Source organism: Cnephaeus nilssonii (genome assembly GCF_951640355.1).
Source record: "Cnephaeus nilssonii genome assembly, chromosome: 3".
Taxonomy (NCBI): Eukaryota; Metazoa; Chordata; class Mammalia; order Chiroptera; family Vespertilionidae; genus Cnephaeus; species Cnephaeus nilssonii.
Genome location: NC_137074.1, coordinates 104,121,591 through 104,144,984, shown reverse-complemented (window position 1 = coordinate 104,144,984; position 23,394 = coordinate 104,121,591). Strand labels below are relative to the sequence as shown.

Genomic DNA, 23,394 nt, shown 5'->3' with positions numbered 1-23,394 from the left:
CCATTTATCAAGTTCCTTTGGAACCTTACCTCAGCCTTCTTAGAAAGAGACCAAGCTCTGTGGTCTCGTGATTCCTCACAGCTCTAAGAAGTGAGCACAGGGGTCCCACTTTACAGGCGAGGAATCTGAGGCACTCACCCAAAGTCACTGGCAGGAAGTGGGAAGCAAGAACTCAACTTCAGTTGCCTGTGTGCAAAGACTGCTCTTTTCAGGACACCACTTAATTCCACATTCTCAATTTTAAAAAGCCACAGAATAGAATTCATTCTATTTTAAAAAGCTATAGAGTAGAATTCATCTTTTTTTTTTTTTTTTTTTAATGTCAAGCTTAGATTTAGGTCTCCTTAGTCTTTTCTTATTTAACTTTGCTTTATCTTTACTGGCTTCCCAGTGTTTAAAAGATGAAGCAAACAATTATTAAACACTAGAGGCCTGATGCATGAAAATTTGTGCAAGAGTAGTCCTTCCTTCCCCCGGCTGCCGGCACTCTTTCCTCCAGCACCGGGGACCTGGGCTTCCCTCCTCTGGCCACCAGCAGGCACCTGGGACCTGGGCTGCTTCCTCGTGCTGCCTGCAGGCCCCCAGGGCCCGGGCTGGCTTCCCTCTGGCCGGCCGCAGGCACCCGGGACCCAGGCTGGCTTCCCTCCAGCCCCGGCTTTCTCAAGAAGGACATCCAGAATGACTCCCGGAAGACGTCTGGTCTAATGAGCATATTACCCTCTTATTATTATAGATAGGAAGGAGCCACTCCAAAGAGGGCAAATAAATCTCACACCGAAAAGGAGAGAGAGATGAAGAGAGAGAGAGAGAGAAGGAGACAGGCTAGGAGGGAGAAAGCTGAAGTAATAAATTAAAATATAACAAAACAAACAGGTCAAACTATTCCTCCCCACAATACAGCTACACAACCCTCTAAACATTCACATGACACCTGTGGGAGACCTGGGCAGTCCCCCCGCGCCCACACTCCTGGCAAGTCTGTATCTTGGCTGACCAATAATTGAGAGTTAGATAGGAAGAGCAGACTTCGAGGAGCAGAGTGTGACAAACACAAGCACTGTGGACAACAGCAGTGGGAAAACCAATTATTTTCACCACAGAACAATTAATTTTCTATCACCCATCAGAATAAAGGAGAAACTTGCATAAAAACTCCAAATAGTGGACACCTCTACTATCTTTTATTTTTGGTTCTAGAATATCTCTGGGAGTTTAGGACTTTGATAATTAAGTCTAGATTTGGCTAATAAGTCCAAATTCAGTTTTTGCAATTGAAGGCCTTACTCCTTGAATAGACGAGGAAAGGAGAGGTAGGTAACCGGGAAGCCAGCAGAGGACTGGCCTGCAGGCTGGGGATCAGGGTGAAGTCACCCGACTCTTCGTTTTAATTGTTGGGATTTGGAGCTGACAATTTAGAATCCTCTGAGTTGCTTACCTGACCAAATGCCCACAGCCAACTGCCCTCCAAATGCAGTGCTGGTGGAACTATAAACCAGTATCTTCTCAAGAGAGAAAGTGCCTTATTTGTTATAACTAAGGACCAAACACATCACTATTTCACTGTGTAAGAATGACAAGCAGACAGTGGTGTCCTGATGTGATGGTGAGGAAAGGGCTATGTGGAGCAAGAACAGGCAAAAAAAAAAAAAAAGAGAGAAAAAGAAGAACTGAAAATCTTGTGCCATATACAAAACTATATTTGTATAAACTATGGGGGAGGGGCTAGAGTTTATTAATAGTGCTTGGGGCCCAGCTGGCATGGCTCAGTGGTTGAGCATCAACACATGAACCAGGAGGTCACGGTTTGATTTCCAGTCAGGGCACCTTCCCAGGTTGTGGACTCGATCCCCAGTGGGGGGCATGCAGGAGGCAGCCGATCAGTGATTCTCTCTCATCATTGATATTTCTATCCCTCTCTCCCTCTCCTTTCCTCTCTCTGATATCAATTAAAAAAACATATTAAAAATATTTTTTTTAAAGTGCTTTGTTGAGATTAAGTATTTCTGGTTGGATTCCAGAATGGAGATGACTATAAAGATGATTTAAAAATGCAAACTCATTGCAAGTACTTGCAGGCTTTGCTCCTACCTGTGTCCATCTCATCCATGTTGCTGAGGAAGTCCTCCGGGGTGGTGGGGACACTGTAGCACCCTAGCCCCAGGCCGCTGTCGGTGCTCTGTTCCCTCGAATGATAGGGCCCTCTGGAGAGCAAAAGTGGAGGAACGTCAAGGTGAGCCCACTAAAGAAATCTCCAAATTAAAGTACAGTCATACAAACCTAACCTAGTGTAGTTCTGTCATTTGGTCCAACTTTCCAAGTAATGAAGAGAGGCATAATTTGTAGCTCCTTTTAATTTTTTTGAAACATACACCCCAATGTCCATGAAATTAATAAATTGTAAGCAAATAAAATTGGCTGTTCATAGTAAATTGATTTCCTTTTCATCTTAAAACAGTAATTTGAACACTACTCTACATATCCTATATAATAAAAGTCTAATATGCTATGTGTCTGGTCGGCCATTCAACCAATCAAAATATAATATGCTAATGATATGCTAAGGCTGCTCAACTGCTCGCTATGACCTGCACTGACCACTAGGGGGCAGACGTCCCAACCAATAGGTTAGCTTGCTGCTGGGGTCCAGCCGATCAGGACTGAGGAAGATGGGCTGGACACTCCCTAGAGCCCTCCTGCGTCCCTGCCCGGCCCCAATCCTGCACCGATGGGGTCCCTTGGCCTGGCCTGGGACCACCCCCCTCCCCCCCCACCCCCCCCCCCCGAGTACATGATATAATAAAAGGCTATATAATGAAAGGCTAATATACAAATTGACTGGTCGCTATGACGTGCACTGACCACCAGGGGAGCAGACGCTCAATGCAGGAGCTGCCCCCTGGTGGCGCCGCTCAGCCAGAAGCTGGGCTCACAGCTGGCAAGCACAGCAGCGGTGGCAGGAGCTCCTCCCGCCTTCATGGCAGCACTAAGGATGCCTGACTGACAGCGGGGAGTGGGCCTAAGCCGTCAGTTGGACATCCCCCAAGGGCTCCCGGACTGCAAAAGGGCGCAGGCCAGGCTGAGGGACCCTCTCCGAGTGCACGGATTTCGTGCACCGGGCCTCTAGTCAAGTATAATAGCATTTATGTAAATTTAAAAAAAAATAGAAAACAGTGTTGAACGCTGCTTAGGGATGCACACATTATCAGGCAACCAGAAGCATAAAAGCATGTGTGATGAATGTGCAGTGGTAGGAATGAGTTTAAATATTAACTGTAATGCTTATTTCAAAAAAATAAATCTACAAAAATATGGGAAATCTGGGTTTGGGGTACATGGTGAATCTTACATTATTCTTTATACTTTTCTGAACATTTGAAATACTTTAAAATCAACACTCACTTTAAAAACTTTCCTTCATTATTTTAGCCACTGTTTGTTTTCACCTCTTTCTATTTTTTGTAACATTCACAATTGTATTTGTTTGCCAGAATCCTCTGAAAGGACAGAAAAGGCACAGGAAGTAGAGCCCTACCCTTTATTTGAGTTTAAGAAACTAAGGTTAACTACTTCTGCTCATGACGATATTCTTGACTAAATTATCTTTTCCATCTGCTCTTAGGTTTCCTGTTTTAAAACACCATCTCTTTTCTTAAATTAATTTTATTGTGAAGTAATTTTAGAATCACATGGAAGATGCAAAAGGAACAGATCCTCGTGCACTCTCCCCCTGCTTCCCCAAGGACACTTACGTAACCACAGGACAAGGATCAAAACCAGGAAACTGACATCATATAACACTATTAACTGAACTGCAGACCTTACTCACATTTCAGCATAAACATCATTTCTTAAAACAGTAATTCGAACACTACTCTACATATCCTATATAATAAAAGCCCAATATGCTACGTGTCTGGTCGGCCACATGGGATTTCCCATGTTCTTCATTTGCCACATGGCAGGCTTCCCCCTGCCCCCCTACTAGCTACATTAAACCACAAGATTTTTCCAAATAATTACTGTGCAACACCATCCCATTGAAATAAGTTCATCCCCATTTTAAAATTATTGACTAGGGTTTCAGTCCATGTCGTATCACCAATTTTTACATTTGAGATTAAAAAAGAAAAGTAGTTAACTTCCTCTGCTTTTATTTTTTCTGCCACTACTTGCTGCCTCTATCCTCACTCTAACCTCCAAGCTCCCCACCGTTTCCCACACAAACCAACACCCACCATACTCTAAATCACAAAATAAAGAAAGCAAAAATAAGTGGTCCCCGAATATTAACTTACCCATTGAGGAAAGGATCTGAGCTATTATTAGTGATGGATCTCATGTCTGGAGTCATGGTGGGGGCGTTAACAGCAGCCTGAACCGTGGCCAGAGTTTCGGCTTCCATGGGGAGCTGTCTACAGAGGGCAGCTTCCTGCAGAAATATGCCAGTCAGAGGGAGAGACAAGAGTTATTCCCTTAGTGTCAGGATCAGAGCAAAGCATACTTCACATGAAAACACTTCACCAAATACAAAGCACTTTACGTTAATTGCTAATAAGTCAAAATCATCAGGAAATCAAGTGTTCTTTCTCTGAAGAAAGTCTTACAGGTGAAAGACACTTCCTCACATTCACAAAGTTAATGAGAAGCTCAGCTAACATTTCACCTCAGGACACTTACGTAGCAATGTCCCATCCATACAATTGTTTAAATGCCCAAATCTTAGAAAGGCCTCTCAAGGCACTTACTTGCTCAGAGACAAGGCTATTTTTATCTTAGGGATTCAGACCAAATCTCAATCAATCAAAGCCATTGGACTCCTCTGCACTAGCAGGTACATTCTGGTCTTTGCCAGGCACTGGCCAGTAAAACTATGGGATTACCGAGTTCAAGCTCTACATTAAATCATAGCTGGCACTTTTATGTCAGTAGCCAGGTGAGCAAAACAAACAGTTAAAAACTTGTTTGTCAATCAGTTGTTCTATTAGACTAATTATTTTGTCAAGGACTAAAATGGCTGAAGGTTAGGGAAACATGCAGACCTGGTCCAAATCCCTCTGCTGAATGAATGTTTGAGAGCATCTGCATTTTATTAGCAAAAATCAGAACGCTAGCATTATTTTTTTAAAGCTAGTATTACTTTGCCAAGAGAGTCAACCCGAAGGTTATGGACTTGACAGCAATTATTTTCTCTAGGTATAACCTCCAGGGAGTCTCTCCCATTTTGACAAACATAATCAGACATCAAATTTCTTTCAAATTCCAGAGAATAGTTTTGTATGTTTATACTTCATCCAAAACCAAGTCTAGGCCCTTTCCATATTTATGCCTATTAGTTGCCCACTTTCCAGGCTAACGACATTGGTCTCACTGTCCCATAACCCCTCCTTCCCCCCGCGCCCCCCCCCCCCTATGTAAGTTACAATATCTTTGTTAGATCTGTTCCAGCCCTAATATGCTATGATTTCAGAGAGTAACTGCTGTCTAGACAAGTCTAGTGAAGTCATCGGCTATAAAAGTTTTCGGTTACTAGAGTTCACTGCACTGTTACTAGGAGTTACGGTGACATGTTTCTCACATACGGTGAGGATGACTAATAAGAAATTGCATTGCTAACATACACTGAAATTAATGCCCTGGCTAGGAAGGGCTCCTGGTTCACCTTTGCTCATTTAGCTTGCAAATAATCAGAATACTTCACTAACACAAATTTTATTCAGTTAATCCATAAAAAGCAAGCAAACAAAAAGAAAGGAGATTTTTTAAAGTTGATTTTAATCCATAATCCAAATCTTGGAAATACCTCTGGATAAATATAGAAAAGTCTGCTGGTCCTTACATGGCAGGCAGTGTGCATTGGAAACCTTATTTCCCAAGCAAAGCTTACCCGAAGGCCTCACAGGGGTGACCAACAGTGACTGAACCTGGTGTGGGAGCCTAGAACCCACCAACCCCTCACGCACACTCACACACTAATAAATGTGGGTTATACCCCCGAACTGATGCCCTTTTATTACTTTTTAATGTATTTTTATTGATTTCAGAGAGGAAGGGAGAGGGAGAGAAACATAGAAACATCAATGATGAGAGAGAATCATTGATCGGTTACCGCCTGCAAGCCCCCTACTGGGGATCAAGTCCGCAATCCGGGCATGTGCTCTTGACCGGGATTGAACCCAGGACCCTCAGTCCACATGCCAATGCTCTATCTATTGAGCCAAACCAGCCAGGGCTATCAATCATGTTTTAAGATACTGTTTGAGTTTGTAATTTTAGGTAGTCTGAATACAAACATAAAAATCATTTTGGGCCCTAACCGGTTTGGCTCAGTGGATAGAGCGTCGGCCTGTGGACTGAAAGGTCCCAGGTTCGATTCCGGTCAAGGGCATGTACCTTGGTTGCGGGCACATCCCCAATAGGAGGTGTGCAGGAGGCAGCTGATTGATGTTTCTCTCTCATAGATGTTTCTGACTATCTATCCCTCTCCCTTCCTTCCTCTCTGTAAAATATCAATAAAATATATATTTTTTTAAAAAAGAATCATTTTGGGAGTTTCATGGAATAAAAAAATCCATATTAGATACATAAAGCATAATGATTATTTATCATCTCTAATGCTATAATATGAAAATGTTTACATTATAAGAAAAAAATACCAGGTATAAGCTTTTCTCTTCATTTAAATTACTCCTGGCATACTTCACATAACTATAATATAGAACTTTTTTTTAATGCCTGTGTGTGGCTAAATCCTATATAATAAAAGCGTAATATGCAAATTGTCCCCTCAACCTGAGTTCTTCCGGAAGTTTGACCAGGGGGCAGGCCGGCAGGGGTGGGGGGAACACGGGGGAAGGGAGGGAGGCCCCAGCCAGCAGCCGGCAGCCCCTAGGGACCTACCAGTGCACGAATTTCGTGCACGGGGCCTCTAATATGTAAGTAAAATTCAAAAGGACTATATCTATCTATCTATCTATCTATCTATCTATCTATCTATCTATCTATAAAAGCCTAAGCGACCGTTACAACCGAATGGCCAAAACGACCAGTCGACCAGTCACTATGATGCATACTGACCACCAGGGGGCAGATGCTCAACACTGGAGCTGCCCCCTGGTGGTCAGTGTGCTCCCACAACCAACCTCCTGTGGCAGGCCAACCTCCCGTACCCCCCCCCCCCCCCGTCCCTTCCCCCAGCCCCAATTGGGTCTGGGCAAGGCATCCCCAATTGGCCCTGATCTCCGGCCAGGCATAGGGACCCCACTCATGCATGATTTGTGCACCGGGCCTCTAGTGTATAATAATCAAAGCTGAAAGAACCTATACTATAATGGGGAAAGAGGTTCACTGTGCCATTTCACATCTATTTCCTCTATTTTAAATTAGAGATAACCAAAGCTCCATTCTTCAGCAGCACTGTTTCTCTACTTGAAAGACTTGACTCTCAGGTCATTATAAGCACAAGGCTATGTTCTGCATGTAGGGGACTTACAGTATCATTTTCCACCTTCAAATGATTAACAAATGAGAGAATACAGAAAGGGTGTTAAGTGCATTTGAATAATTTTATTTTTATATTCCTCACCTGAAGATATGCTTTTATTGATTTGAGAGAGAGAGAGAGAGAGAAACATAGATCTGTTGCCCCCCCAAACACCCCCCAACCGGGATTGAACCTGCAACCTAGGTTTGTGCCCTGACCAGGAAGCAAACCCGAAACCTTTTGGTGCATGGCACGACACTCCTACCAACTGAGCTACATGTCCAGGCCATAACTTTGAAATATAAATTAGGCTAGTCTGAGTTGCAAAGTTATTATAAGGGGCAATACTTTCTCCAAGATTATTCCACACTTCAGCCAACCTGAAGATCATGCTGGCCCCTACTGGAAACCCACCTACATGTTCTTCACTTATTCATTGAGCAAATATTTATTGAGTACCTATTATATGCCCAGCTGTTGCAGGCAGTAGAGACATAGGAGTGAACATGACAAAGCCCTTCAGGACAGCCCTGTCCACTTTCCTCCTTCATCTCCAACAAGTTCCCTTACACATCCCTTCCCTGCTGCCTCTCCCACTTCCAGCATCTGCACCAACTGTTCCCTCTGCTTGTAACATGCTCCTCAGATATTCCCAAAGTTCACTCCCTCACTAATATTTATTTCCTACAAATGCCATCTCCTCAAAGATTGCATGAAATTTTCTTCATAGCAACTTATATATTTGTTGGCTGTCTTTCCCATTAGCTCAACAGGGAAAGGTTTTGTCATGGTCACCCCTATGTCCCCATTGCCTATAACAGCTAGGCAGATAGTAGGTACATGATAAACATTTGCTCAATGCGTAAGTAAAAAACATTACTGGAATTCAAATGGAGATATTTTAAATTGTAATTAGTAATAAAAAATAAACTAAGAACATTCAATTCTCACCTTTAACCACAAATATGAGAGCAATAACAGCCTATAGTATACACTGCTTACTAGCCAGGCACAAACTTCATCCTCATGTGATAATCCCACTACACTCCTCCTTGCTCCAAACATATAGAGTGAACAGGAGGGCAGAGTGGTCAGGAGCAGGGATTTCAGGGCTAGATGCTTTGATTTGAATTCTGGCCCTGACATCTCCCAGCCAATTATTTAACCCCTAGGTTCCTGATTTACAGAGTGGGGATAACAACAGCATCTACCCAACAGAGCTACTGTGATGATAAAGTGAGGTTACATATGTAAGGCTCTTAGAACATAAGCTCATCTAATCAATGTTAACTGTTATTACCATCATCTCATGTTCTATATTCCAATCCCATAAAACAAAACAAAAAATCTTAAAGATCACACTACTGTGTGGCCTGATCTACTCTGTCTGACACTTCTTCCTGGTCAACTTCTACCCAGAAGGATTAAAGTGTGAAGTGCATCATTATGTGCCAGCAAGACTAAGAAAACAATTTCTTTTTTAAATAAGGAGAGGTTTGTAAACCTTTTTGTATAACATAAAATTAGTGGGGGTTTTTTGTTTGTTTGTTTTTAAATCCTCACCCAAGGACATGTTTTTATTGATCTTAGAGAGAGATGAAAGGAAGGGAGGAGAGGAGGAGGGGAGGGGAGGGGGGAGGGGAGAGAAAGAGAGAGAGAGAGAGAGAGAGAGAGAGAGAGAGAGAGAGAGAGAGAGAGAACGTTGATGTAAGAGAGAAACATCAATCAGTTGCCTCTCGTACCCACCCCATTGGGGATGGAGCAGGCGATCTGAGTATGTGCCCTGACCGAGAATCAAACCCACAACCTTTCAGTACACGGTACAATGCTCCAACCAACTGAGCCACACTGGCCAGGGTTAAATTAGTTTTTAATATAAATGGAGAATGGTGAGAATTTTCATTTCACTTAATTATATTTTATAATATAAGAGTTCCATATTTAGAATTCTAAAAGTATCGCCTTTTTTTGAATGACAGTATTTTTCTACTTCTGCTCATGAATGGAAGGAGAAAAAAAAGCAGCACGAAATCCTAGTTTTTAAATAAAAGGGCTGACCTCACTAACACATCTCCATCCAAACAAGGGAGGATTTAAAAAACAACTAAGTTTAGGTATAAAATTCAACCCGGTTCCATATGCTTCTAGCTGCCATGACACCCACAGCCCCGCCTAGGCAGAACCAAGAGGCAAACACTGACCAAGAAGCAGCAGTCAATCGAGACTGTTGGAACTGAAACAGCTGAGGGCAAAGATAGAAGATGGGGGCACTGGACTATGTAAAATGATGTGAAAACAGGGGGACAGCTGGCCAAAGCTGGTCTCGGGCATGACTTAGGCCTCCAAGTCAGAAAACTGGCGGTACAGCTGCCACAAGCAGCCCTGTGCTCCGTTCCCAGCTCCCTCTAGTTGAGGCAGAAGAAATACTAAGCTGGAGGCACATCCAAGCCCCCTGGTCTGTCTCTCATTTCCCACTTCCACTCTAGTTCAACAGATCTATTCACAGACCCCTTCCAAGTATTCCCTCCACCCCCACCCACCCAGTTCTCCCAAGCAAATCTTCAGTTGCCTAGACTCCTCAGTACTTTGGGTCTCTCTTCATCTAGTCAGATCTCACCCACCCTTAGAGCAGCGGTCGCCAACCTTTCAGACTCCACGCACCACCGGTTGGCGACCACTGCTCCAAAGGTTTCCTTAAACCAGCAGTCGCCAACCTTTTAGACCTCACAGACCACCAGTGGTCCATGCACTGGTTGGTGACCGCTGCCTTAGAGGTTCCATTACACCACCTTTTCCAGGATGCCTTCCCTGACTACCATAACCACAGCAAGCTACCTTCCCTTTCTCCCAGCCCTGAACTCCTAAACAAACACATCCAGCAGGGGTCTGAAACCTCATGTCTCCCAAAACACTCATCAGGCCCCAAAGCAGAGGAGGGCAGTTGGGGGCGATTGGGCGGCAGGGGAGCAGTTACAGGCAGAAGCGGTTAGGGACAATGAGGCAGGCAGGCAGGCAGGCAGGCGAGTGGTTAGCAGCCAGCAGTCCCGGATTGTGAGAGGGATGTCCGATTGAAGAGGGTGCAGGCTGGGTTGAGGAACACGCCCCTCCCCACCTCCTGCACAAATTTCACGCACTGGGACTCTAGTAACAAATAATGATGAATAAGAGCCAAGCCTGGTGGATATCTCCTTGGTCCAAACCCCGCTTCTATCTCAAGTAGCAGGTCAGCACTGTTCTTCTGGGTATTTCAACCGACCTGCCCACCTTGTCAAGTCTGTATCTAGTTCTCTGTTCTACACTTTGCTGAGGTCTTTACAAAGACTGACCAGAAAAGAAAAACAAGATGGGAGGGGTTTAGATGAAATGTCCTATGAAGAAGTAGGAGGCTATATAACCAGAGGAAAGACTTGAGGGGCACACTTTGGCTCTCAAACTATCAAGGATACATTACACGGGAGCAGGAAGATACCTTCTACCCAAACTTGAGGCCAATATGATGAAGGATTTTCTAATTAGTAGTCCGTTCTGGGGTGGAACTAGCTGTTTTCCATTCTCTGGGGTACTGGCCACTGCAATTCTCAAGCAGTTGTGAAAGGCTGTGTTATTAGACATGTCCTGAGCTTGGCACAGGGAAAAAGTGTCCTTCACATAAAAAAGATTGAAGTTCAAGTCCCAGCTCAGCTACTCCCCAGCTATAACGTCTGGGACTAAATTCTTAACCTTTCTTAATAGTTTGTTCATCTGACTCATTTTTCTGGGATGTTATAAAAATTTTAAAGCATATTTATAAAGAAACTGGCACTGTAGGACAGCCAACAGAATGAATAACCCACGGTAGTCAATGTTTTTAGAGGCAGGAATATTAGCTAATACCTGCAAATGGCTCCCAGTGTGTGAAGCACTGTTCCGGGCACTTTAACATACTATTTCATTTCATCCTCACGCCTATCCAACTGTCTCCATATTGCAGATGAGGAAACTGAGGCATTGAGAAGTTAAGCAACTTTCCCAAGATCTGGCTCCAGAGTCTGTTCTCATGGCCACCACGCCAACAGTGCAGCAGACAGAGGAAAGCCGAGGGCTGAGGTTGGCAGAGCTCAAATTTTTGGCCCTTTCACCTACTGGCTGTGAGACTGGAACAGGGTATTTCATTGCTCTGGGCCCGTTTTCCCAGCTCTGGCATGGAAATACTGACCCCCACCCCTCAGACAGTTTAGAGGGGGGTTTAATGAAACAACCTATTTAACTCTTGAATACAGTTAACTGTCCTGAATTGGGAAAGCAATTGAACTGCATGGTTCTACGTTCCTTTTCAATGTATATATGGGTGGAGCTAGTGTCCTGGGAAAACACAACACATCAAGCAAAGTTATACTTTCAGATTTTAAAGGGCAGTTTCAGAAAGATCTGGAAAGCTGCTCCTGGTAATCCACTCCTCCCTTCCTCCACCACAACTTTACTTTGTCTCTAGACCCAGGCTGGAGTGGAAAGACTGCTGCAAAGTGAAGGCTTTGAGACTCTCTCTCGGAGTTTTTGGTTGAGTCTGTGGTCATCTATCTAGCTCCCTGAAATGAATAATGATATATAGGTTTAAAAACACCCTCTTCTAGCCCTGGCTCATTTAGCTCAGTAGATGGAGCGTCGGCCTTCAGACTGAAAGGTCCTGGGTTCGATTTGGGACGAGGGCACATGACCGGTTGGCAGGCTCGATCCCCAGTAGGTGCAGAAGGCAGCCGATTGGTGATTCTCTCTCGTCATTGATGTTTCTATCTCTCTCTTCCTCTCCCTTCCTCTCTGAAATCAATAAAAATATATTAAAACAACAACAACACCCTCTCCTAGCAGCTGGGGGAGTAGGTGGTTTATAAAAAAGCAGGAGGGTAAAGGTGTGAAAACACTGATTTGTCAGTAGAAGGAAGCAAACCCCCGACCTCCTCCCCTCCAACTCCCCAGGGCCTGCATCTCGCTCTCGGAATAAATCAACAGCAGAGCGAGCAAGTCCACAACAGGTGAGAGCTTCTGCGGCCAGTCCTGGGCTGAGGGTGGCCTCGGCCATGGCTCCTGCCTCCCTGGAATATACTTCAAAGAGAAACGAATGACAATAACCTTTTCCAAGGGTGTCCTGCTTGATATAAGTGTGCGTTTCCAGGGATTCCAGAAAAATAGAAGATTGGATTGTTTTCATTATAAAGGGTGGGGTGACTAATGAAAAAATAAAGACCTTTTGAAATCCTAACATTAAAACAGTTATTCCTGTACAGAGCAGCGCCTCTCTCTGCCCAAAGGCTGAGGCTTTAGAGGCAGAATGCTGAATTATTCACTTTCTTCATAGAAAAAAAACGCCTGTGCCAAAGGGTTCTAGAAACCCACTGTCACATTTTCGGGATCCTCTCTTCTTGAAACACTTTGTCACACACTCAGCTGCCAGAACTGCTGCTATGAAAGAACAATGGGAACTCCAGTTCATATTATTATCCACGGCCCGTTTGCAGCTCCTTTAATTCAGGACATATCCTATCTAATAAAAGAGTAATATGCAAATTGACCATACCTCCGCTACACCCACAAGCCATGCCCACCAGCCAATCAGGAGCAAATATGCAAATAAAGCCAACCAAGATGGCTGTGGCCACGGAGAGCAGGAGGGAGGCTTGGGTTTCCCCTGCAATGGAGGAAGCCAAGCTTTCTGCCTACCCTTGCCAGCCTAGGCCTCCACTCAATGCTACAAAGTTTCAATGATAAAAGATAAATAAATCCCAACAAAAATGGCGGCAGCCATGGAGCTGAAGAGAGCAGGAGGCTAGGGTTGCCCCTGGTGATGGAGGAAGCCAAGCTTCTGCAGCCCTGGCCAGCCTAGGCCTCCACTCCAGGCTACAAAGTTTCAATTGTAGAAGATAAATAAATCCCAGATACTAGGGCCTCCACTTGGGTCGCCAGGGGGCGTGGCCGGCTTGCAAACCACCACAGGCCCCTCGCCCAGGCCGCCCCATGCCCCAAGAGAACCCCCACCCTGATCCGGGACACCCTTCAGGGCAAACCAGCTGGCTCCCACCCATGCACCAAGCCTCTATCTTATCTAATAAAAGAGTAACATGCAGATTGACCATCACTCCAACACACAAGACAGCTGCCCCCATGTGGTCAAAGATCCTGCCCCCATGTGGACACAAGATGGCCAGCAGGGGAGGGTAGTTGGGAGGGACCAGGCCTGCAAGGGAGGGCAGTTGAGGGTGATCAGGCCAGCAGGGGAGGGCAGTTTGGGAGGGACCAGGCCTGCAAGGGAGGGCAGTTGGGGGAGATCAAGCCTGCAAGGGAGGGCAGTTAGGGGTGACCAGGCCTGCAGGGGAGGGCAGATAGGGGCAAATAGGCTGGCAGGGGAGCAGTTAGGCATCAATCAGACTGGCAGGGGAGTGGTTAGGGGGTGATCAGGCTGGCAGGCAGAAGCGGTTAGGGGCAATCAGGAAGGCAGGCAGGCGAGCAGTTGGGAGCCAGCAGTCCTGGATTGTGAGAGGGATGTCCGACTGCCCGTTCAGGCCCGATCCTACTGACAGGAAGATTAAAATATTGGAGACAGAAACCCCCACTCATTCCCCCCGTTTCATATTTAAATGAATAATACACATGAAAAGAAACACTCTCCTCAGATAAAGGCCTGAGTCTGTTTCCATGTAAAGGAATAGTTCTTTCAGATGGGAAAATAGAGATTGAGAAGCCTGTTTCTCAATTTCTTACCAGTTACCTGTTTCTCAATTTCTTACCAGTCCTACTGGGATCAGGCCTAAACGTGCAGTTGGACATCCCTCGAGGGGTCCCAGATTGGAGAGGGTTCAGGCTGGGCTGAGGGACACCCCATCCTCCCCCGCCGTCTACAAATTTCATGCACCAGGCCTCTAGTATAACAATATTTTGTTATTCTATAATCTCTGTTGTTTCTCAGAATCACATTAAGGAACACATTATAATTTAGATATTATAATCACAGCATAACTTCCATGACACTCTCTTCACTTAAAAAAATAGATGAATGGACCTTGAAATGGAATAGTTCTTCATACTTTGGTGATCTCGTTAAGACCAGAAATCAGTGGCTGCTTTTCCCTTTGTGCAAACTTGGTGAACCTCCATTTAAAAATGTGTTCAATTTATAACATTTTCTAAAGGGTCCTTTTAAAAAGACTTGAATTGATATTATTTTTCAACAACATAAGAAGATTTTAGAAAATGTATTATTTCTGGGACTTGTGGGCAAACAAAACACTTGACGGAAGTTAGAAGAGCTCTGTGAGGAAAGGATCCAAGTCCATCTGCTCCCCACTTTGCATTCAGTGTCCAGAGCTTGTTGAACAATGAATGAATGAATTTAAATCCTTCTAGAGCTGTTCTAGAGGGATTTAAAGGTTGGTGGAATCACAATCAACCCTGAAATGTAATTCTATAAAATGTTTTTTAAAAAGTTAAATTTTAGCTCCTTTTCTAAAGGAAAGACTTTATGAAATAGCCACCACATATGCTTCATGACCTGCTATGATATGACACTTTTTAACCTCTCTAAATAGCTATTCTTCACATGACAAAACACAGACCTTAGAACCTTCCCCCCAGACCAGAGCTGCTCACAGCCGGGCGTGTCCCTCCCAGCACCCTTGGTCAGGAATGGCTGTGAGAAGCCTGCCAGCTGGCCAGCAGGACCCAGTAGTGGTGTTCCAGCCCAAGAGAAGTCTCTGAGACCTGCCAAAAAAATTCCACAGCCTCCTGCCCAAACCCTCTGTCCTCCTCCTTGTTGCCCTGGCAACCAGAGGCCAGCCTTAGTCAGCATTTTTGTTTGACTGAGCTGCATTCTTCTGTCCACTGAGCCCCAATCAAGGAAAGGATGGAGGTAAACTCAGTGCTGAGCTTGCTTGGGAACAATACCGGTTTCTCAACAACGCAGACCCTGAGAAGGGGCCCTGGGGACTGACAGGAAGATTAAAATATTGGAGACAGAAGCCCCCACTCATGCCCCCAGCTTCATATTTAAATGAATAATACACATGAAAAGAAACACTCTCCTCAGATAAAGGCCTGAGTCTGTTTCCATGTAAAGGAATAGTTCTTTCAGATGGGAAAATAGAGATTGAGAAGCCTGTTTCTCAATTTCTTACCAGTTACTAAAATTTTCCATTTCATTAGGCAAAGTTGCAAACATGTCCTTTATAATTGCGGAGTGAATACTGTGCTGAATTTTAAGCTGTAACAACAGAATATTCTATAGTCATTATAGGCAGGTGTGGCTCATGTTATCTTAAAATATACATTTAGCCCTGCTGTAGAAAGGATTCCAGGCAGCTTAGAATAGACACAACCAAAGTCACAGCACAATTTTCATGATCAGAATATAAAGTGACTGCCCAATACAAAACAGTAATGTGATATGCTATTAACTGTGTTTTAAATGACAAAGTACACACACAGATCCATACAAAGACTAGAAAGAAATCACATCTTCACAGTTACTCTACCTACGTAAGAGCGTGAGTGATTATGTCCTTCCTTGTTTTTGAGTATTTTAAATATTTTTTATAATGAATGTGTTTTATGCTTGCTATGATTTTATTTTCATACAGTTCTGAGTTTTGATAAATACATACCATTGTGAAACAGCCACTAAAACTAAGATGTAAAACCGTGCCATTACCCCCCCTCCCCCCCAAAAAAAATTCCCTAGTGCTGTCCCTTTGTAGTCGGGCCCTCCTCCCTCAGCCCTAACCCTGGCAACCACTCGTCTGTTCTCTGTCCCTATTGTTTGCCTTTTCCAGAATGTCATATAAATGGAATTATGTAGTATGTAGCTTTTTGGGGTCTGACTTCTTTCACTTAGCAAAATGATTTCTCTTGTCTCAATTAGGAAAAAACAAAACATCAATTATATTTTTTAAAGTTAAAACTTTAATTTTCTACTTAATAAAAAGAAATGGGAAAAAATCCACAAACTGAATTCTAATTTCTTTTCCAAAAATATGAGATACCGAGAAGTACAATTTTAACTGAAATTGCTCTCTTTTCTAGGGTTGCCATTACTCTGATAGGCCCAGAACTGCTTCATAGCCTTTTGGGAAATTTAGCAAAAATCAAACTCTCGTTATCAGGACCAGCGGAGGTCTTTCATGAAAGTTCACTCTGCACAATGTCTGTGACAGATGCCTGTTGAAAGCAGGGGAAGTTCTACTTTCTTAAAAAGGTAGTGTCCTGGGATCCCCACTCCAGTGCTGTGGCACCCCTCCACTCAGAGCACCTAACACATTCCGAGATAATTCACCAATTATCAAATACAAGTAGTTCAACTCTGTTGCTACAGCAGCCAATGTTTAATTGTAGAAGCAAGCCATTTTTAATGAAACTGCCTCACTTCAGAAGGTTCCTAGCTGGGGGAGATAGTATTCCTCACTGGCTCTTTGATCCGAATTCTGTAGCTGTTCAATAACTTGGCCTGACGGGCCATTGAAGAAAATAAGGAAGCATCCTGCCCTCACGTTCATAAACCTCTGTGCTTGCCGGTGTCTGGTCTCTGCTCCAGTAATAAGACTCAAAGATGGGAGCCACCTGGACTCCATAAAGTAGGGAAGGAAGAGTTCAAATCCACTCCTCTGGCCAACGATTAAATTTAATCATCTTGTCGCCTCTGCTAAAATATAACTTACGTGAGGGCAGCCATGTCCCATTTATTATTTTCCACTATATAAATGTTGGTTGAATAAAGAATTGAGGAAATAAAGGGAGGAAGGAAATATATTTTTCCATTATGTAATAATGGAGGTTCACTTTAGATCTGAAGTCAAACTTTCCTCAAATCCACTTTGTTAACATCCTGACATGATTTCAGTGACAATTAGTTAACATCTGAGCCCTTGGGATTGGGAGGTGTACATTAGATTGTGCAATGAGGACCGAGGAGTGGTTTTCTCCATGGCACAATATCATCAGACTCTATAGCTAAAGGATAAATGGCATGGAGGAAGAAACAAGAAGAGGAAGAAGAAGGAAGAAGAGAAGAAAAAACAGAATATTTATATAGCACATCCTATCTAATAAAAGAGTAATATGCAAATTGACCATCACCCCAACACACAAGATGGCTGCCCCCAGGTGGACACAAGATGGCCGCCACAAGATGGCCAGCAGGGAGGGCAGTTGGGAGGGATCAGGCCTGCAAGGGAGGGCAGTTGTGGGTGATCAGGCCAGCAGGGGAGGACAGTTGGGAGGGACCAGGCCTGCAAGGAAGGGCAGTTGGGGGCGATCAAGCCTGCAGGGGAGGGCAGTTAAGGGTGACCAGGCCGGCAGAGGAGGAAAGTTGGGGGCGACTGGGCCTGCAGGGGAAGGCAGTTAGGGGTGACCAGTCCTGCAGGGAGGGCAGTTAGGGGTGACCAGGCCTGCAGGGGAGGGCAGTTAGGGGCAATCAGGCTGGCAGGGGAGTAGTTAGGCATCAATCAGGTTCCCAGGGGAGTGGTTAAGGGGTGATCAGGCTGGCAGGCAGAAGCGGTTAGGGGCAATCAGGCAGGCAAGCAGGCAAGCGGTTGGGAGCCAGCAGTCCTGGATTGTGAGAGGGATCCCAGATTGGAGAGGGTTCAGGCTGGGCTGAGGGACACACACCCCATGCACGAATTTCATGCACTGGGCCTCTAGTAATTTATAAAGCGCTTTCACATCTATCATATATTTAAGAATAATAAAAATATACAGGAGTGTGATGACTTCCCAGAAATTGGGGAATAAATTCATCTACTTATTAAATTTGCCAAGCTTCCTTCCTAATACAGAGATAGAGCATAGGAAAGCCTCCCTTGCGAGAACTGCATGCAGTAAAGGCCTGCCTATAGGACAAGGACCTTGTGAAGATGGGCTGTATAACCAGGGCCATCCTGCAAGCATGGGAGAGCAGGAGTTACTAACTGCCCGGTGAGCCAAGGATATGCAGGCAGTTGTTGATGCCAAGGACATGAGAGTGGGGCATAATGAAGAGAGGAAAGTCTGCATTTCTACCAGATGCTGGAAGGTAGCTAACAGCTGAGCCAAATATCACTTTTACTGCCAACCCATCCCTGCCTCTGCCCTGGCTTAAGTGCAAATAGTGAAGTAGAACCACCCCCCGCCCGCCCCCCCCCCAAAAAAAAAACAAGTAGAAAAACCACCAAGATGATAGACATAATCCACACCTGAACCATCAGGCATCTGAACCATCAGGCATCTTGACAAATGCCCCAGAAAACTATCATAGACCACTCCAACACCAACTACTATATAGCCTTAAATAGTCTCTTCAGACCATTTTTCCTCTATTCCATAATAAAAGTAATGAGACATCAACTCTCCACTCCATCTCCTTTCCCCCCTCCTAATCACACACACACACACACACACGCGCGCGCGCACACACACACACACACATGCACACGCACACACACACACACACACACACACACACACGGGCAAAGCTGAACTGTGTGAGCCTCTGTGCAAATCCAGACAGCTCTCCTCCCCTGTCCTACACAGTGGAATGCACGCTATGAGGCAGCAAACTGCAGCAAATGCCACAGCCTCTGGGGATCAGCACTTAAGGAACGTGGTTGGCATTTCTGTAATAGGAACCATCAATAGTACATTCTGGTTCAAAGGCACTTCAGGGCTGGAATAGAGGAAACAATTTAGGGCACTTTTCCCCACCCCTTTTCAGAAATACTTTCTGTGGGAAAGAAGGAGGTGGGGCAAGAGGAAGAGAAGCAAAGAAAGAGGCAGAAACTGAGAAACAAGCCTTTGGTACGGCTCTGCCTACGGAAAAACACTCAGGAAAGCTCATTTAAACATAAAACTAACAGAAAACTTACAAATGTTCCTAAAATAATACTGTTTCATTTACTCCACATCACTAAATAGAAAAATTATTCCAAATGGAATTCTTATCCAAAGACAGAAAACAATAATGTAATTATTTCCCTGCTGAGAAACATGATACTGTTTATCTCAAAACAATATAAATAACTGTTACCTGAAATAACTATGAGTTCAGACACAAGTCCTCAGAGTAAAGGCACAACTACAGTTACACAGTTCAGTCGGACAGTTGAACAAAAAGCACAATTTGTGTTCATTTCCCTCATTTTCAAAGGCTCTAAGGAATTATTTTAATTTACCATGTTTTTAAAACCATATGAGCATGGATACTTTGTATCTTAGAATTTATTTGATGAGAAATACATTATGTATATCTTTTAAAAGTATCAGCTGTCACTGAAAGAGAAAATAGTGTTTACCCTAATGCCCTCAGTTCCCTGCAAGAAAGCTCTCTAAACCAGTTATAACTTCTTACTTCCTTAAAAGCCAGTGAAAGGAAGCTACTCATGTATCTGGCTTCATGGGAGTCATAAAGCGAAGTCTGAAGAATTAGAACAATAAATGAAGCTTTCCTCCCCAAAATGTAGCCCGCAACATTTATGAGACCAGAAAACATGTGCTGCATTAGTTTAGCAGCTCAGAAGGAAGACTTCTGCTCTTGCATAGGCCAAGCCTCAGAAGCAGGGGAAACAAGGGTTCCTTCAGGGATTCTCCTCATTCAGTTTCTGAGATACAGCCCTGAGCCTGACCTAGAGAGAATACCCAGCAGCAGTCTTCTGACTGATCGAGTAAATAAATGAATGATCAATGCCCAGGCAGCTTTGCAGACCACTCTACCAGAGCCCACATGCAAACCATTTTCCTTGCTCATTCTCCCTCAATCTCCCCTCTTTGTTATGCTCCACAGCAGATCAAACATGGTCGCAGATTCTTTGCCATTCTTCCACAGAGCATCCTCTGCTACCTGCTCTAATCCGTGACTGCTTTGACCAAGAGAATATGGCAGACGTGACTCTGAGTTCCAGAGCCAGGCCCTTAAGACACTGGCCAGTTCTATTTCCTGTCTTTTGGAACATTCTCCTGGGGAGACCCAAGCTGCTATGTAATATGTGCCATGACTCTGAGATAGCCCTACTAGAGATGCCATAGAGACACTCCAGGCTTTACTCCCAGCTAAGCACACTTCCAGCAATCCTGACTGTGGTGCCACACATTTGAGCGACGCCATCTGGGACCCTCCAGACTAGCCTGCCCACCAGCTGAACACCACTCAGTGACCTCAGTCAACACCACATAGAGCAAAAGAGAAGTCCAGCTGAGCCCTGCCTAAATTCTAGGCCCAAGATGTGTGTAATATCATAAAATGGCTACTGTTTGTAGTCATTAAATTTGGGATAACATGTTACACAGCAATAGATAATTGGAACATATTCCTTCTCTCCTTCTAAAGCGAGCAGAAGCCGAAGGCAGCCATGCTAGTGTAGCTGGCCCTGCTCTCGGGTGGCTCTGCAGATAGTGCAGGCAGAGGCTGGGACAAGAAACTCATTCTACCTGAGAGGTCTGGAGCAAGGCGTTGGGCCTCTAATGCTTCTAGAGGGAGATTTACCCTAATGGCTAGCAGCTACCTAGCCAACAGCTTTGGCAACAAAGGCCACAAAGCAACCACCAGGCACCTTGGAAGACCATACCTGCCTCATGAGCTCCTCTTGACGCATTCGAATCCTCTCTCTCTCCATCTGGATCCTCTGAAGCCGGAGTTTCTGCTGCTGCTGCTGCTGAGTGGTCAGCGCATTGGGCATACTCAGGAGCCCTGCTGTTGGGTTCTGAGTAGGGTGGTTCTGCTGGCTCAGGGTACTGGGTGCCATTTGCTGCTGGTGTTGGTGACTCATCACTGTGGGAGGGAGGAACATAGGAGATCAATGACAAGGGTCCACAACACCTTATCAAAAGGAAACCATCACAACGTTTGTGCTTTGGAGTATGGATTTCTGGGGTCCCTTCCAAAGCACTTCCCTGTTAATCGATACTGTTTAAGTAATTATCACCTTAACTCAATTCATGGAGCCTCAGATACTGATCTCACTCCTGACTCACTTAGTCTCAGGTCTTGTACCCTGTTAAAAATCTTATTTCACACCCTCCCTACGTCTAGAATACATGTTAAGCCTTGCACAGAACACAGTGGTCGCAAGTAAATTCTACAACGGTTAGTTAGCACTGCGTATGGGATCACTTCACCAGGACACTTGGGTGTGGGTGCATGTCCTCCGACTACCCCATGTGCACGGTAGAGCTGCAGAAGCTGTGCGCATGTGCCTGCTGGGCATGCAGCAATACCGAGGGTGAACGAGAACCCACTGCACATGTAAACACAGTGCCTGGGCCAGAGACCTGTACACAGGCGGGGCCCCATTAGCGCTTTGTCTAAAAAGGGTGCCCCAAAGAAGTGTGAGCTAAGCTCAGGAACAAGTAACTGATTGAGGAAAAGCATTTCAGTTTTTGCAAAGAGAAAAATTAGTGATAAAAAATTTACATAAAAATGTTAATCATGCTTGTGATTGGATGAAGGCATTAGAAGTGTTTTAAGTTTTTCAAGGATTTTCCGTTTATCTGCATTTACTAACATTTTTAATTTTAGCATGTCATACTTCACTTTAGAATACAACTGAAAAATCCTCTAATAAATTATATCATTCTCACAAAAAATGCATTTTAAAGGTGTTAGTTTTTCTCAAAACAGCTTACCAGTCAAATTTGCTTAACTTCTGCCTGGGCCGATATACTACGATAATGAAAACCATGCTTTTCAGTCTATTTGTTCCTAGGTCAGGGCCAAAGACAACAACTTCACACAGAGAGAATTGGTTTCCTTAAGGAACAATTAATTTCATGGCAGGAACTTCCTCCAGCTGGGGGGGAAGAGGGTGTTAAACCATTCTTTTTTTAAAAAAAAGGTATTGATGCACTCACTTAAATCTTGATTGTGTTCCGCCGCCCCCCCCCCCCGCCCCCGCTGTGTATCAGGCAGTGGGCTTGTAGTTGGAATAGATAGCTCCTGCCCTCACAAGAACTAATAGGCTGTTGGTAAATGTGGGAAGGAATGAGGTGGGTTTTTACGTGTGGCTGTGGAACACTAGAATGATAGGCATTGTAAGGAACCTCGGAGATCATCTAACCCCTCCCGTCATTGTATGGCAGAGAAGAGGAAACCCAGAGGGGTGAAGGATGTGCTCTGGTTAGCACAAGAACCATTTTCAAAGTTGCCTCCTGAGACCTGGTCCACCTGTTCTTTCAACTGTCCTTGGCTGCCCTCTGCCTCACCTTGGACTGAAGAACAGGAACAAATGTTCAAACTGCAAGCAACCCTCTAAACATAGGTTGCCTTTGACAGCAAGTCATCAAAAGTTGTCCAGGTTGGAATTGGAGAACATTATGCTGAGTGAAATGAGCCAGTCAATGAAAGAAAAATACCACATGATCTCACTCATTTATGGATAATAAAGAACATTATAAACTTGAACAAAAACATAGATACAGAGGCAGTAAAGCATCAAACAGTCTGTCAAATTACAGCAGGAAGGTTAGGGAGAGGTGGGGAAGATAAGAGATCAACGGAAGGACTTGTATGCATGCATATAAGCATAACCAATGGACGCAAAACTCTGGGGGGTGAGGGCATATATGGGAGTGGGGGGGGGGCAATGGTAAGATATGTACACATATAATACCTTAATAATAATAATAATAAAAAGTTGTCCAGGTTACAAACAGAAGGTTTCAGGGAGGGTTTGGGTAGATCGATAGCTCTCTGCTCAATAACGAGCTACTGCAGGGACAGGAATAGTCTGTCCAGAGTTCAGCTTTCTCTCCCAGGATTAAGCCCACCACAAAAAACTCTCACCCCCAGGCACCATCCCGGCACACAGGAGGCTCGGAAAATGACGTGATAAGCAAGTGAAAGCACCTGGGCATTTCTTATGTTCTTAGCTTGAGAACAGAAAAAAAGTCGTGACTGGTGGCAAAATAACTGAGTGTTTCATTTGCATAGC

The 23,394-nt window shown here is 44.4% G+C and overlaps 1 protein-coding gene across 2 annotated transcripts in view; it reads right to left on the bottom strand.

Moving 5' to 3' along the window:
- Positions 1-23,394, bottom strand: part of WWTR1 (WW domain containing transcription regulator 1) — a 204,243-nt gene that overhangs the window by 48,705 nt on the left and 132,144 nt on the right. For both annotated transcript variants that reach the window (XM_079764158.1, XM_079764157.1), the window contains exons 4-6: positions 21,034-21,236; positions 4,296-4,429; positions 2,089-2,201 (exon numbers count right to left, since the gene is read on the bottom strand). In XM_079764158.1, coding sequence (XP_079620284.1) covers positions 2,089-2,201; positions 4,296-4,429; positions 21,034-21,236 — 450 coding nt within the window. The remainder of the gene's footprint in view (positions 1-2,088; positions 2,202-4,295; positions 4,430-21,033; positions 21,237-23,394) is intronic.